The sequence below is a fragment of the Amblyomma americanum genome, chromosome 11 (assembly GCF_052857255.1).
Source record: "Amblyomma americanum isolate KBUSLIRL-KWMA chromosome 11, ASM5285725v1, whole genome shotgun sequence".
Classification (NCBI taxonomy): Eukaryota; Metazoa; Arthropoda; class Arachnida; order Ixodida; family Ixodidae; genus Amblyomma; species Amblyomma americanum.
Genome location: NC_135507.1, coordinates 30,755,593 through 30,772,240, shown reverse-complemented (window position 1 = coordinate 30,772,240; position 16,648 = coordinate 30,755,593). Strand labels below are relative to the sequence as shown.

Sequence of the window (16,648 nt, the reverse complement as noted above, 5' to 3'; positions counted from 1 at the left end):
GCTCCAGCGCAGGAGGCGGCCATTTTTGGGAGAGATGTTCTGCAGCCATTGGAGAGGGCAGTGATCCGTCTCAATGATAAACCTCGAGCCGGCTAGGTAGCATGACAATTTCTGAACGGCCCACACGAGACACGCACACTCTTTCTCGGTGGCGCTGTACGCCTGCTCACGACAGGTCAGCTTACGACTAGCATACAGGACGGGGTGTTCCACTTCTCCATTGTCCCTTTGGCACAGTACAACGCCCATGCCTCGCTCACTAGCATCGCACTGAACAACGAACCCTTTGGTATAGTCTGGCGATCGTAGCACAGGCTGGCTTGTTAGGACGCTCTTTAGGGCGCTAAAAGCTCTCTCCTTTGTCTCGCTCCAGACGACTGTTTGGGGCTCTGTTTTTCTTAGAGCATCCGTCAGGGGAGCCGCGATATCGGAGTACCTGGGGATGTACCTCTGATAGTAGCCGGCGACACCCAAGAACGACCGAATATCGGTCTTCGTGCGCGGTTGCGGGAAGTCTCGCACAGCGGCCACCTTTATTTCAGAGGGGCGGCGACGACCCTGTCCAATCACGTGACCGAGGTAGACAACCTCGGCCTGTGCTAATTGGCACTTGGGAGCCTTGATTGTCAAGCCCGCTTCGCGCAGGCGGGTTAGCACTGCCCGCAAGTGTGCCATATGCTCAGACCAGGATGCAGAGAATATCGCTACGTCGTCTAAATACGGTAAAGCGAATTCTTCCTGTCCCCGCAACACTTTGTCCATGAGGCTTGAAAAGCAGTATGGCGCGTTCTTCAAACCAAAACTCAAAACTTTAGGACGGAATGTTCCCATTGGTGAAATGAACGCCGCATACCTACTAGCCTCCTCTGTAAGTGGAACCTGCCAATAACCCCTGACAAGATCTAGGGTGGAAATAAACTGAGCGCTACTAACTTTCTCAAGGCGCTCCTCGATGTTAGGGATCGGATAAATTTGATCCTTAGTAATGGAATTAAGCCTGCGGTAGTCGACGCAAGGACGAGGTTCCGTGCCCGGTACCTCAACTAAAATCAAAGGGGAGGTATAATCACTCTCACCCGCCTCAATAACACCGAGCTGTAGCATTTTCTTTACCTCAGCCTCCATAATATCGCGCTGGCGGGGTGACACCCGGTACGCCTTGGATCGTACTGGCTCTGGGGAGGTAAGTTCTATATCATGAGTAAGGACAGAAGTCCTACCAGGCCTCTCAGAGAACTGACCTTGAAACTCTTGTAAGAGTTGGTGTAGTTCGGTTCTCTGCTCAGCTGACAGCGGTGCTTTAATGATTAAGTCACTAATGACCTGATCAGTGTCTTCCCTGTTCGTCACTGAGCCTAGTCCCGGAAGCTCGACCGGAAGCTCTTCGGGAACGTTTACCATCATACACACCACTGCTTCCCGTTGTCTATAGGGTTTGAGCAGATTACAGTGGTAAACTTGCTGTGCTTTCCGCTTTCCTGGCAGACTCACCACGTAGTTAACATCCGACAGTTTTTGAACAATCCGTGCTGGGCCCTCCCACTGCACGTCGAGTTTGTTTTTTAGCGATGTGCGCAATACCATTACCTCATCGCCCACCTCAAAACGACGGGCCCTGGCTGTCCGATCATAATAAACCTTGGCCCTCTGCTGGGCCTTTGCCATTGCTTCACCTGACAACTCCTGTGCCCTTCTTAAGCGTTCAAGGAGACTAAGCACGTACTCGACCACGACTGGGTCGTCGCCCCTGCCTTCCCACGAGTCTCGAAGCATGCGAAGCGGAGACCGCAGCGAGCGACCGTACACCAGCTCAGCTGGCGAAAACCCCGTAGCCGCATGCGGCGCGGTCCTTAATGCAAACATCACCCCAGGCAGACACAGCTCCCAATCACTTTGTTGCTCAAAACACAATGCTCTCAACACGCGCTTCATGACGGAGTGGAGCTTCTCAACGGAATTCGACTGTGGGTGGTACACTGAGCTGTGTAACAGCTTTACCCCACACCTTTCGAGAAAGGCTGTCGTCAAAGCGCTGGTAAACACTGTGCCCTGATCTGACTGGATTTCCGCAGGAAAACCAACTCGCGCAAATATGGACAGTAGTGCATTGACTATCTCAACTGAGCTGAGTTCTTTAAGAGGCACTGCTTCAGGGAACTTTGTCGCTGGGCAGATCACAGTCAAAATGTGTCTGTACCCCGTGGCTGTTACCGGCAGAGGTCCCACTGTATCAATAACGAGCCGTCTAAAAGGCTCCGTAATGATGGGTACCAACTTCAACGGCGCCCTCGATTTGTCCCCTGGTTTGCCAACCCGCTGACAGGTGTCACATGTCCTCACAAAGTGTTCTACGTCACGAAAACACCCTGGCCAATAGTACTCTTGCAAGAGACGGTCCTAAGTCTTCTTAACTCCTAGGTGTCCGGACCACGAACCGCCATGCGACAAGCGCAACAGATCCTGACGGTAGCACTGAGGCACGATCAGCTGATCGAATTCGACTCCCCTGCGGTCTAGATACTTCCGGTACAAGACCCCACCTCTTTCCACAAAACGAACATTTTTCTTGGCGATACCTTCCTTGACATTGCAGCGCATGTTTTCTAGGCTGCCATCCTTTTTTTGCTCGGCTATCAAAGCCGACCGGCTGACTTTTAGCAACCTATTAAGTCCATCGGACGTAGGCGCGATGAGCAAATCTGCAGATAGCTCTTCTAACTTTCCCGTGTCGGGCGTTTCCTCTTCAGTACTTGGTGCCTTCAGCGCTACAGGCTCAATTTTATTCAGTTCGGACGTGCTCTGAGTATCAGCTTGCTGCGCCTCCGACCCTTTCTCATTGTTCGACAACGTCGGCCCCGCAACCACCGCCTTTGCAGCGAGCTCCCGAACTCTCGGTCTGGTTAAGGCCTGAACGCTAGCCTCACCAAACAAAAGCCCCTTCTCGCGCAGGAGGTGATCGGACCTGTTCGAAAAAAGGTACGGGTACTGGGGGGGCAGCCTAGATGACACTACGGCCTCCGTCTCAATTGCTCCGAAAGGTCCTTCAATAACCACTTTTGCTATGGGCAGACACACGCTGTGAGCTTCCACGGCTTGCTTGATCCATGCGCACTCGCCCGTGAACATATCGGGTTCTACGTAAGAGGGGTGAACTACATCCATTGTAGCTGCGGAATCACGAAGCACTCGGCACTCTTTCCCGTTCACGAGGAAGTCTCGCATGTAAGGCTCGAGAAGCTTCATGTTCTCGTCAGTGCTACATAATGACAAACACACGACTTCTCTTTTTGTTTCTGGACACTGCGCCGAAAAGTGACCCGGCTTCTGGCACGTATAACACACGCGCGCTTGCCTCGCCTCGAACCGCTTTCTGCGTTCGGCTTCGGCTGCCGCCGTCTCCTTACGTTCGGTCGGACTGCTTTCACTCGCATCCGCACTACGCGTGTCCCCCCTTGCTCTCATGGGTGTGAACTTCGGCCTCTCAGACTTGGAGCCAAATTCACCCTTTTGACCGTCCTTAGCTCCGCGAGCCCGACGCGTCACAAACTCCTCGGCTAGCTCGGCGGCTTTAGCCACTGTACTAACGTCTGGCCTATCCAAGACCCAGTACCGCACGTTCTCAGGTAACCGACTATAAAACTGTTCCAGCCCGAAACACTGCAGAATTTTCTCGTGGTCACCAAACGCTTTCTCTTCTTTGAGCCACTCCTGCATGTTTGACATAAGCCTGTAGGCAAACTCTGTATATGACTCATTTCTGCCTTTTTCATTTTCCCGAAACTTCCGACGGAACGCCTCCGCTGACAGCCTGTACTTTTTTAGCAGACTCGATTTCACTTGGTCGAAATCCTCTGCCTCCTCTCTCTTCAAGCGAGCGACTACGTCGGCCGCCTCGCCGGGTAACAAAGTGAGCAAGCGCTGTGGCCACGTTTCCCGAGAGAACCCCTGCTTCTCGCACGTTCGCTCAAAGTTAACCAGGAACAAACCAATGTCCTCTCCAAGCTTAAACGGCCGCATCAGGTCAGTCATTTTGAACGATACCCGTTCTCCTGCACCGTGTGCCTGACTTCCATTACGAGCGCGTTCCATCTCTACCTCGAGACGCTTCATTTCCAAAGCGTGTTGACGGTCGCGCTCGTCTTTCTCTTTTTCTTTTTGTTCTTTACGTTCGCGCTCGTCTTTCTCTTTTTGTTCTTTACGTTCGCGCTCCTCTTTTTCTTTTTGCTCCCTCTCCTCAATGGTCTCAAGGCATTCCGACAGCTCGTCATCATCAGCCTCCAACTCAAGAATAGCCCTTAGCAGTTCTGGTTTTCTGAGTTTGTCTGAGACATCCAGACCCAACTCTCTTGCAAGCTCCAGCAATTTCGGTTTGCGCAACGACTTCAAATCCATGGCTGCTCCGAATGCTGCTTTCTCTACTGCCTACTATTGTCTTGCCGCAAACTAACCCGGCAGCAACGACAACCACAATTACCAGCTCTGTTTCTGACACTAACAAAAGCCTGGCAAAACTCAGAAGAAGAAAGTCCCGCACTCACCAAACCTCGCAGCCAAGAATTCAGCGCAGTCGTTCCGCTGCAGGCAACCAGTCATCACACAGGGCTCGTTGCACTGCTCCCGGATGGTCGTTGTGCTGCTCAGCATACAGTTGAACGCATATCTTCGCTGCTGGCCTCCGTTGTCGGGATCTCACCGCTGGCAACCAGTTGTTGCATTTGGGTTGCAAGCCCCAAGGGTAGCGTTGGCCTGGCGGCCTGGGGCAAAGCAGGAAACATCCGAAGGTCCCGGCAAAGGATGAGTCGACTGGCAACAGAACAACTTGTTTATTCTGGCATCTCAAAAGAGCAGCCGGTCAGGGCGACCACGTTACTCGAAGGAAGGAATCGAAGTCTCTCGTTGGCGTCCGGGGCAGCTCGCTTTATACCCACGGAGTCGAGGGCAAGAGGGAACGGCCTGGGAAGAGTCATCCGATACGGCGACGCTTGAACATGTTCAGGCGTGACGGGCGCGTCCGCCAGGCCGGCGCCGGTCAGACCTCCTCGCCTCCCAGTTGAGGAGCTCCTCTCCCCGGCTGCCGCGCTTTGACAAGCGTGGGCAAAACATGCACACACACACACACGCACGCACGACGACACGTGGCACTGAAACATGCCTGGACGCGCTTGGCGGGAGGCGTTGCGGCCGCGATGAACGAAGCCGCGGCGTCCGTTGCATCCGCGCCGGCTATACCGCGCGTCGTAGGTAGGCGAGACGTAACAGTGGTAAGAAAGTCTAGATACTGTGTTGCTACTTGAATTGTTACGTGATGTGACAATCCCAATAGATACTGTATGTTCACAAGGTATGAAAGCTGCTTGGTCACGTAATATGAAAGTTGCCTTGGGTACTATAAGTTCACGTGGTATGGAAGTTGCTTGGTTGTGTCACCGTCATTATGTGGGAGACCACGCGATATACATACAAAACCCCGCTTTAACCAAGCCGTACGAACGTGTCTGACTCCCAACACGAGGGCCCGAGGGTCCGGGGATTCCAATGCGCCGCTGGTGTGGCTGGCGCCATCTATGGGAGTCTTTTCTAATCGACTGGTCCTAATTTTCTGTCACGCCGACGGTAACGCCAACGCCGGCTTTTCTCCGACACGGGGCCTTAACGCTTTGGCGTAAAAAAGTACTGCACTTAGGCGCTCGGATGAGCCCACTGCGAAAGCTTGAATTGTCAAAGTCAAATATCTGAATCGGTAATCATCCAACCTGTGTGACCAGCGTGAGCATACTTTCGAATATTCGAGTAGACTCTACTTAGAGCGGCTCTTGATGTGCGCTCTTCCTTTTCGCCAGGCGGTCCGGCGCAAGACCATCGACAGCTGGGTCTCCTCCGGGCTGAGCGTGTTTCCCAAGCCTTTGGGAGACGAAGAGGTGGCGTACGACGACACCGAGGTGCCGGCCCCGCCGCTGCCGCCTCGCAACCCGGGCTGGCAGAGGATCAGCTGGCCCCTGGAACGCCACGCGCGGGAGGTGCAGCAAGACGACGACTCGCCACCGTCGTCGCCACCGCCGCCGCTGCCTACATCGCCTGTGCCCACTGGTGAGTTTTCCTTTGAGCACGCTACGGCCGAGTCTCCTTACGCGTGCCTCTGCTGACGAGTCTTGTTGATCTACATCGACGAGTCCTGTTCCGCCGCATCCGGGATACGTTCTTCGTGATCACGCCGTTCTCTCTCCACAGCAGAAAACACAGCAGAAAATTTTCTGTCATCAAAACTGATTTTCTGTAATTTTTTTGACCAGGAACTTGTAGTAACGACAGAAATTTTTGTAGCAACAACGAAATTTTATGTAGCTACGGCAGAAAGTTACTACACAACTGCAGTCTACAGAAAAGTGCTACAGAAAAAAAACTACATTACTGCAGAAAAGTAGCACTAAACGACAGAAAAATCTGTCATTACGGCGAAAATACAAGATATTTTGGCGCGGTTTTGTCGTTTTTACGAGAGGAATTACGGAATCGGCGAAAAGAAGAAACGTCTTTCACGTTTGGGCACAGCAAATTTTTTTCTAGGGAAAAAGGAGACGTCTGTGCATAATATGATTACTATATCGTACGCGAGTAGCCCAACGTGTACTGTGTCTCCAAAAAGTCCATGTTTCCACAATTCGTACGTATACTGCGGCAAGACAGAATTCACGATTGTTTGGACTGAGCATTCTGCTTGAATTCAATCGCATCAAATGGCTTTTCACTGCGAGGTGCTTTTTGGTTTTTCTTTTTCTTCTGACGTCGCCTTTATTGTTTCGCAATGATAGACGGGAGTATTTGTGTATTTTTTTATTAGCAGAGAGAATACAGCAGAATTGGAATGGCATTCTCTTGTCTCCCCGCCATATGACGCCACGTTAGTAATCATAGTTCTTTAATCAAGTCATGTGCAAGAACTCCAGATTAGCGCCCGGCTCTCAAGGGTAACCGGTTTGTGGGCGTTTCCAGACACTGTGCACCGTGTGTACTACGAGACACACCTGTGGTGTCGCTGCACGTATTAGCCCAGCAGCTTTTGAACAGTTCATTTGTCTGCACACAGGTGGCGCGATCTTCCGTATGTTCCCAGTTTTGAGGACCGACGTGCCATTTTTTTTAACACAACTGCGGTGCACATCTTATCGCTTACCTTGACTGCGTTCCTGTCAGAAATGTTTTCAAGAGGAGAAGAATTATTACGTAAAACTGTTATCCTAACACTGCTTATAAATTATTTGTACATACAGATGAATGCACTATTTCCACGGAACTGCCATTGCCGCTCTGCTAAAAAAGTAACGAGTCAGTTCAGAGACGATGCGTTAAAAACGGTACATGCAGCACCCTGGAAGCATGCTTCGCCATTGTAGTACCCTTTGTGCGGGGAAGGCCGCCCCGTTCCAAAGCGTTGTCGGTGGTCGTACACCAGATGTGAGAATAAGAAAAATTAAACAGAAAGACAATTCACAAACTTCAATTATTTTTAGAGAAATATCTGGTTTAGTAGCAGCGCTTTTCTGCGTTTGCAGTTCTTAATGGCTACGTTTGATGTAGTGCACTGGCGGAACAAACCTAGACAAAATTGCCAGGGGCGAAGTAGCACAGCACGGTTATGTATTTAACGTTTGCCCAAAGACTCGAATATTGACGGAGTTCAGACCACTGGTTAAGTAACGGGCGAAGTTTTCATATAGATAGAGTCTAGATGTTGCCGTTCAAACGCATCATTGAGCTGGTTTGTTATGCATTCTGTGTCTTCGCGTGATTGCGCATTAAGGCTTATCTTTAAATTCTCTTGTCGTGTGACACACCCCAAGCTACATCTACAGAGCTTTACAAATACGAACACAAAAATGCCTTTATTTTAGCATCATTTGATGTTAGGAGGTGTACCCAAGAAGCCTTAATGTCCGTTCTCACTTAATCGTGTTCTTGAATTGCGGAATAAAGCAGAAATGATAGGGTAAAAAAAGTCTGTGCATCGCAAGAGTACACAATCTACAAGGTTTGAACAAGGCAGCATATATGGACTTGTGGTTTGACTACTGGGAGTAGTAAAATTTTCTCACCGTTTTCGTAGCGTTCACAGATTCTACCACTTAGCTCTCGCAAGCCTCATGCTCGGCATTTTCAAACCCTGCGCCGAAGTATACAACACATCAGCGGTTTCATAACTACATGCAAACCTCAGCAATTTGCTAACTAAAGCGACGGCGGGACACGCACAGGGAGAACAAGCATTATTTTCTTAACTAGTTGAGATGCGACTGGCTTAGGTTAGACGCATGCGTACTGAAGAAATGATGAAACAGATCTGATCGTATCCGGTTTTCGTTGGCCACTTTTTAACTAGTTATGAACTAACTAACGGGACAGCAGGTTCTTGCTAAGATGCTTCTCATTCGCGTCTGTCTTCGATAAAGATGACCTCCGCTCTGTGCCTTTGTGAGGTTGATGGTTGTCTGAAATTCCCGCCAGCACGCTAAGTAATCCTTGCTGTTATCAGGTGGCGCTGCTTTCTAATGTCCTTCCAGCCCGCTGAGTTCGAAGCTGCCGCGGTGCTGCTGACCTTATTTCGGAACGCGCTTCTCCCACGAGCGACTGGATGGCGCCACTGTACACGTTTCTCTCTCTTTCTCTTTGTTGTCTTTCTTTGTCTCTCTTGGCTCTCATCTGATCAGATGGTCGTATGGTTTTTCTCTCACCCGAGAGATGTCGCTCGTTCCTTGCGCCGAGGTGCATATTTATATTTATATCTTGGTCGGACTCTGTCTCATCGGATGTAGAACCGTTGTAATGGGTATGGCCACGACATCATCAGCATCATCACCAATTCCTAACTCTCCAGCTTCTAGCGGTGATTCTCGTGGCGATATACGCTTGTTATACGGGCTTCGCTCGCTTTATAAAAACGGTTAAAGCTAGCCAGGCGGATGCGTTTGATCGTCTTGCGTCAACAACGGCGATAAAAAAAGACTTCTTTCAGGTGGCTTTTGGTGGTGGGATGAACAAGCCTCGCATTACCCTGTAGGGTCCCTTAAGGAAATGACTGACATGTGTCAAATATGTAACTTATACTTGGTCATATAAACTTATGTATTACAATATTTACGGTCATATATATATATATATATATATATATATATATATATATATATATATATATATATATATATATATATATATATATATATATATTGTATGTCAATATTCACGGTCATATACGAAAGTTATTCCAAAAAATCACAGATGTCCGCACAACGTCCACAAGTGACCTCAATATCAAACTCAAATCTGAGAAATTTTGAGATATCCTCACGACCATCCTCAGCAGCACGTTCAGATGTCAATGGGTAGGCATTTTAATCTGCGTTTTCGATAAGGTGTACTGCAAGCGTGTAATTCTCAGCCCGAAACATTCTGCAACTGCCAATGATGTTCGAGTGGGTTTGGGAAACGCTAACTTCACTTGTGAAATTACTGGCATCTGTCTTAGCACCTCTATGTGGTCCCTTTTTTTCCTCTCTTGAAAGGAAGAATGCGTTAAAAGCATACGAGCATTTTTAACAGTTTGTGTTTTGCAAAGCTGTAGTCCCTCGCAGTGCGATGAATTGCAAGCCCATACATCCAATTAAGCCGCCAAAATGCCAAGAATGCAATTTGATGATAAGTTGCAGATGTCTAAATGAATTTAGTGTAGATGGTGATAAGGAAAACACATCTTTTGTCATCCCATACATAACAACCGCTGGCGCGGACGGGCTCCCTTTAAGTGGTTTACAAGATCGTCGAATAGTCAAGCTGTGTTTGCACTTATCTACAACGGTCTCTTAAATTTAGCGCAAAATAAGACACAATCACAAGAGCGGTGGACAGGACAATGCGCTTCCCGTCCACCGTTCTTGTGATTGTGTGTTATTTTGCGCTAACGTTTGTACGTAGAACTATTCACCGACTAGCCCAGCAACAAGTGTTACTTGAGGTCTCTTAAACACCATGTGCTCATTTGTAGTGGATATTTAAGGACATTTTCTGCAGGGATCCCTTATCTGAGCACATATACCACTTTAAATTAGGAATGTAGTATCATATTATTTCGAAATGTGAACGTTAACCGAAGCCGGCATAAGTTGCCGGCTCATTGCCCACATGGACAATCGGACCAAAAGTGGGAAATTCATTAGAAGAAAATGCCTGAAAAATACATTCATGCACTTTTCTCTATTTACAATCAGTGATTGGGACAGATAACCCTCAGGCCTTGTTGAATGCTCCACTGAAGACAGGATCCGCGCCTTCCTGTCTGATGTACGGCGGGGCGAGCAGTTGCCCTGGTTTGTGTGTCTTCTTTATTTTTATCATTGTAAATTTGTAAACTGTGGGATTTAAGGTCTCGAAGTGACACACGGGCTTCGAAGGACGCCGTGTTGAAGGGCTCCTGGTAAATTTAGACCACCTGGGGTTCTTCGCACTGCACTCGGGTGTTTTTTTTTCATTTATCCTGCATCGAAATTCGACCACCGCGGCCGGGATTCGACACCGTGACCTTGGGATCAGTAGGCGACTGCCAAAGCCCTTTAGCCACCGCGGAGGGTACTAGTGCACGATATGCCTCAGTCGCACTCAGCCTGGTTGAATGCCTTCGGGTGCTGCAGGAAAGAAAAATAAAGTAACGAAGTAATGTTCCTTGGAACATTTCACGATGGGTCCAAGGCGTTCCTATAAGCGCACTTCAAGCGAGGTGAAGAGACGGGCTTTTTATTATTGGTTAATTCAAGAAGGATCGGCTCTAAAAGACCTAGAACGAGGGGAAGACAGGTGCGGGGGGGGGGGGGGGGGGGGGAGGAGCCCTAAAAACACATTTTCTGTAAACATGGTCACGTTCGTGTAAAGGCCTTGAAGGTTTGCCCCCAAAACGCCACAGTATGGCGCGCAGGTCCAACTGGAGCGCTCCTATTAATCTCGTATTGAGCGCGGACGCGGATTAACGGGCGCTCGTCCATTCAGTTTTCCTTCTACGCGTGCAGCCCAGCAGGGTAGAGGGGGTGGGGGGGGGGGGGGGGGGGGGGGGGGAGCGTGACAAATCGGCGGCTCGTTTGTACGGTGGCTGTAACATCGGTGGCCGCGCGCGCCAGGAGTCGGCAGCAAACGCATCTCCTTCATGCCATATAGCCACTCACTGCGCTAAGCCGTTACGCGTGCCCCATGGATGCTTCTCGGCTAGCAAGAAAAAAAAAAAACAAGGAATACCAAGAGCGCGCGAACGTCACAACAAGAGCAACAGCGCAGCAACGAGGTATGACCGAACGGCAGCAGCTATACAAGCAAGCAGTTCCCGGCGTTAGACACGCTTCCCGCGTACTACAACACGCCGCCGCACCCAAACCACCTCCATAATATCTGGGCCAGCAGACAGAGGGCGCTCGCGTAACTATTAATCGCAGCGCCGTCTGGCCTCCGGCGGCGGTGTTGGATGCGCGGCCGCCGCGATCATCGCTGATGAATGGCTACGCAGCATCGGCGGCGGGCTCGCTGTTGGCTCTTTCTTTTAAAAACCCGCCCCATCCTTTTGTTGGCGACGGGCGCGTGCAGGTGCCGGCTTCGGTAATCATCGTCATTCTTCGGCGCGCGCAACTGGGGAACGGTCAGACGGAGGCGTGTTTACAACTCGCACAACACGGACGGGCTTGCCTTGCCTTGCCTTGCCTTGGCTTGGTTTGGCTTTGTTCGCTTTTGTTTGTACTTCGTTTTGTTCGCATACCGGCTCGCGCTCGGCAGATTCCCGTTACATAATGAGCGGGCGCTGCACCCCCCCCCCCCCCCCCCCCATTTCTTTCCACGACCGACCGACAGAGAGGGGCCTAGACTGACCTACATTTGACGCGTAGAGGCGAGTTCTCGGTAACGTCATCTTGGCTGCTGTGCGTTGGTTGGAGGCGCGGGATTGGAATTTATTAACGGCGGTGCGCTATATACATCATCGGTGTGACCGATGATGCCGATCCTTCCTGGCGAGCCGTGAGATGGATACTCGATGCTCGTGGGCTTCAGCAGAGGGCGCTACCGGTTGCGTACGCGAGGCAGAATTTTAACTGGCGGGACCGAGGTGATTAGCCTTGAAAAGAGAGGAATGTATGTTGTCTTCGGCGTTGATTCGAACTCGAGCGGAACTGTAGCAGAACTGATTCGAGCGAGGACGTCGTCGGTTATATAGGGGCGCTGTGTCGAAGCAGCATGGCTGGCAAAAGAAATGGTATGCACTTCGTGACTGGAATGACACGCGTACTTTGCAGTTCTATGCGCAGAGCCGGATTGGCATTCGCGATTGCGCGATTAGCATGCGCGTCTCGATTCTCGAAGGCCCGGAGACTGTTTGGAAGCTGTTTCTTTTTCAACGTTGTTAGTTGGTAAACTGCGAATCGAGGACATATTCACTTCTGTTGCCGCGCTTGTTGTCCCTTACAGCGAGAAACTTCCCTTGTAATAAATATACGGTGAGAATCTTGATATTGCAGCGACCAAGGGACCTGATGGAGTGTCATGCTTGTTTGTGTGCCCGCCCCAGTGCTGTTTTCCCTGCGCTACGAGATGGCGTCTCATGTCTTGTCGTCGGCGAATTGTGGTGCTACAAGTTTTCAGGTAAAGAAAGGATTGCTCACATCTAAAATTATGTTTAATAAAGGTAACCAATCTTTTCCAAAACTTTGGTTCACATTATACTTTCTGGAAAAACTTGTTCTTTATCTTTTGTTGATTTTGACCATTTTGTAAACCCTGGGCTCGGGGCTAAATAAATGAACAAGTACGCAAATATATTATCTTTCCTTATTACAGCCAGACGGCTAGAGGGTAAGATTACGAGGTTTTTGTCAAATCATTATAGTCGAAATTATAATAATAGTCTGAAGCTAGCAAGTTTATAAGGTCAAAGGGACACTGTAGAGACAACTTCATCACGTACTTACCCTTTGTAAAAATACGTTAGTCACGGCCTCTCGTGACCCTGTCGACGTTTGTCCGGCAACGTAAGACGCCTTCATCACTGAGAAATTACGAGAGAAAAAGCTGGGACATTTTTTTCCCATCGCATCTAATCAAGCTCGTGACGTTGACAGTGACGTCGAGAGTGTGTCAGGATTGCTGTCTCAAATTTCCCGCGTTTAGTTCTTTTCTTCTTTCTATCCCTGTTGAGAAGTAAAGAAGATGGCTAGTTAAAGAATGCTTGCCTCTTGAACTGCTTGATTGCCATATCTCTGCTGAAGCCGAGGCTACCATCCTTTGTTCATACGCACACGCGCGCACGCACAACGGAAGGACAGGTTCTGGCCGGAGCGTCGAGTAATGTTGCCCCAAGGAGCGTTTTTAAACCTTCCTGCATATGTGTGTGTTTGTGTGCGCGTACGTACGTGCTCGTACACATGCACCGACTCAGCTGACCGCAGCCTATTTCGTCGACGCGGAGCGCTCCCTTTGCACCGTCCTTCTCCAACGCAGCGGCAATTAAACTGCCATTACGGGACACTTCGCGCGGCACTATCTTCCCTCTTGCTCAGACCGAAACGCTCCGCCGAGGGAAAAAGCGCCTGGGCTGACCATCACGACCACACCAGAGGGAGGGAAGGGCGATCAGCCAGCCGGGTGTGTCTATATATATATATATATATATCCACGCACACACGGCTGGCTGATCGCCTTTCTCTCCTTCCTGCACACACACACACACACACACACACACACACACACACACACACACACACACACACACACACACACACACACACACACACACACACACACACACACACACACACACACACACACACACACACACACACACACACACACACACACACACACACACACACACACACACACACACACACACACACACACACACACACACACTCTCTCTCTCTCTCTCTCTGTCTGTCTCTCTCTCTCTCTCGCGCGTCGTTCTGAGAGCGAGGCAGCCTGGCCCTGTCTTTTTCTTCCTTCTTTCCTTCCTCCTTTCTTCTGCCGTCTTCTGTCGCGCACGTGGCAGCCGACAATGGTTGTTGCTGCAACGGCCGCCATCTCTGCGACAGTGGCCAGTATTCACAGCGCGTGTGGGGGACTTTGCAGCCATAGTTGAGCGACCGTAACCATACCTGTGTGACTAGGTCGCGCTACCGGCCAGAGTGGATTTACCCAGACGTGCGACAGCCGCGTTTCGATGGAGGTGGAACGCAAAACCTTCCGCGTGCTGTGCGATGTTGGTGCACGCTAAAGAGCGTTGCGGGGTGGAAATCAAATCCGGAAATCGAATCAAATCGACTTGGGCTAGCCGTCTTGGAAATCCTACGTATTTTACATATTTATTTTCTTTTTCCTGCCAAGCATAGTGCCCGATGCTTGTATCATGAAATTATGCGTATTTTAATAAATTAAAAGAATACCACGACTTGCGAAGGGTTCGGACACGAAGTCAATGTGGGGCCTTCATTTACCAAGATTCTTTTCCTGATTCATTTTGTTTTTGTCTTTCTGCTAGTGGTAGCGACCGCTTTAGGCGTCATGGCAGCTTTGTAGCAAGAAGCATCATTTATTTTTTTTTGTTTACTGATTAATTGAATGATTGATTGATTCTTATTCTGAAAGTTTACTTACGACACCAGTTACGCAGTCGCCTACTCAGGTTTATGAATGACGAGGCTGACCACCTGCGACAGGACGAAAACATTCCTCAAGCCATCAAATGTTTATGATGGAACACCAAGTCCACTGTAGCGCAGTTATGATAACTCTGATGCTCTCAACGAACTAGACTCAAACGCAGAAATACATAAATATAACACACCAGATAGGTACACAATCGAAATGGAAGTGCCATCCAAGCGCAGTAAAAAATTTATTTCAGGACAGGACGTAGCCAGCAAGGGCACTGAAAAATCGTTGCCTGAGCTAAGTTGTTGGGTATTTATGTTGTAATAATTGTCTGGTTAGGAATCTATTACTCCCAGGGGGGGTGGTAAGTTGAGAGCACGTTGGGATGACGTGTCTCGTTTAAAGTTGCTGAATATTTTTCCTCGCCCTACACCACTAGCTTGCAGCCACAATTTTCACCTCGTGTAACGACCGCGCAAACCGGTGTGACCTTGGTCCTGCGTTCGACTCCCTGAACAAATCGGTTTCTCTTCAAATGGGAAGGTTGGCGAAACATGCGTCAGTTTCCTTCGCATTGTCCCGGCCGCGTTCTGGACGTTGTTAATTGTGATTTTCCCTGGCGAGTTCAGAGTAATTTTTATCCTCGTTTCGCTTACCTCAGGGATCACTGTAGAACAGTGCTCGCGAGGTGTGTACTCCCAACATCTTCGTGACGTCACTGGAGGCTGTTAACCTTATTGTTCCTCTTTTCATGCGTCACCGCGTGCACGTCACAATTGGCTCCCAGCGTCTCGCTTCGCGAGTCTTAAGTGAAAGAGAATTATATACTCTTCGAGGAAGGGAACAAATTTATGCGCCTGTCAAGTTGCCGCGGTTTCGCAAGGTTTCGAGTCGTGCTGCACTTTTCGCGCCATTTTTTCCCGCTGTTCTTCCTTTTGTGACGCCCCCCCCCCCTTGTTTTTTGCCTTTTTAAAATTCTCTTTGGTTCTTGAAACACGGTGTTTATAGCCCCCTCTAGGAGGAAACTTGTAGTTATTCCACCGTGTCTGTACGCACATGGAAAACCGACGCGCGAGGCGAGACCTGGTTGTTTATTTTCGTCAGGTACACGAAGGCGTCTCAATAAAGCAGGGACGCACCTTCGCTTCGGGTACTATTTGTGGCCGCTTTCCCAAAGGCCTATTTTAAGAAGTGTGTACGGGAAAGCGAGCGGGTGAGAAATGTACAGAAACGCGAGCTAGACGCTGCCGTGTTAATAAGGTGTAAGAATTGTGGTGCCTGATTTTTTTTTTGCTTTTTTTTTATCCAGAAGCTTCGCAAAGATCGCCCGCGCGCCCGTAATTTCCCCAGTGTAAGCTTTGGCAATTTTCTGAGCCAACGATTTCTGAGTTGTTTTTCTGCGCTGAAGTGGTTAAGGCTAGCGAGCTATGCCCTTTGATTAGCTTTGCTTGAGCATCACAGACGGGAACTATACGTTGTTTTTCAGGAGAATAGTTAAAATAATTTACAAAGTACGCCTTGTTTTACTCTGACGCGGTTTCTTTTGCGGCTCAGCTCTAATATCACTTCTTGAATGTGCGCCCCGTGTTTAGGCATCAGACAGGCCGCGTTGTTCGAAGGAACTGTACATCGGAACTGTTTAGGGTAAATTCTCAAAACGTTGTCTCATTTTCGACACTTCTTGGACTTAGCGTTTGGCGACGACTTGACACGTGACCTCATGCCTTTTAAGTAAACGTCAGCTTGGAACGACAGAGTTCGCGGGTGGCTGGGCGATATAGTAGCATACACAATACTCGGACTCGTTGGCTTCAGTCAGTTCGCTGAAGTGTGGTTTGGGCTCACGGATCTGCGTATTTATTTCACCGATTCCGGACATGCGGTGCCGTCAACAGAAGACCGATGGTCTTTCAGCGTAAATAACTGCGTTCCAAGGGAAAGGGAAGCGTAGGTTGAAAAGGGCAATTATTGTTTGCAAATTGGC

General features: G+C 49.4%; 1 protein-coding gene across 1 annotated transcript in view; it reads left to right on the top strand.

Annotated features, from left to right (window-relative positions):
- The window catches only part of LOC144110526 (uncharacterized), a 286,270-nt gene that overhangs the window by 72,216 nt on the left and 197,406 nt on the right, over positions 1 to 16,648 (top strand). Inside the window, exon 3 of the mRNA XM_077643514.1 lies at positions 5,841 to 6,087. Coding sequence (XP_077499640.1) covers positions 5,841 to 6,087 — 247 coding nt within the window. The remainder of the gene's footprint in view (positions 1 to 5,840; positions 6,088 to 16,648) is intronic.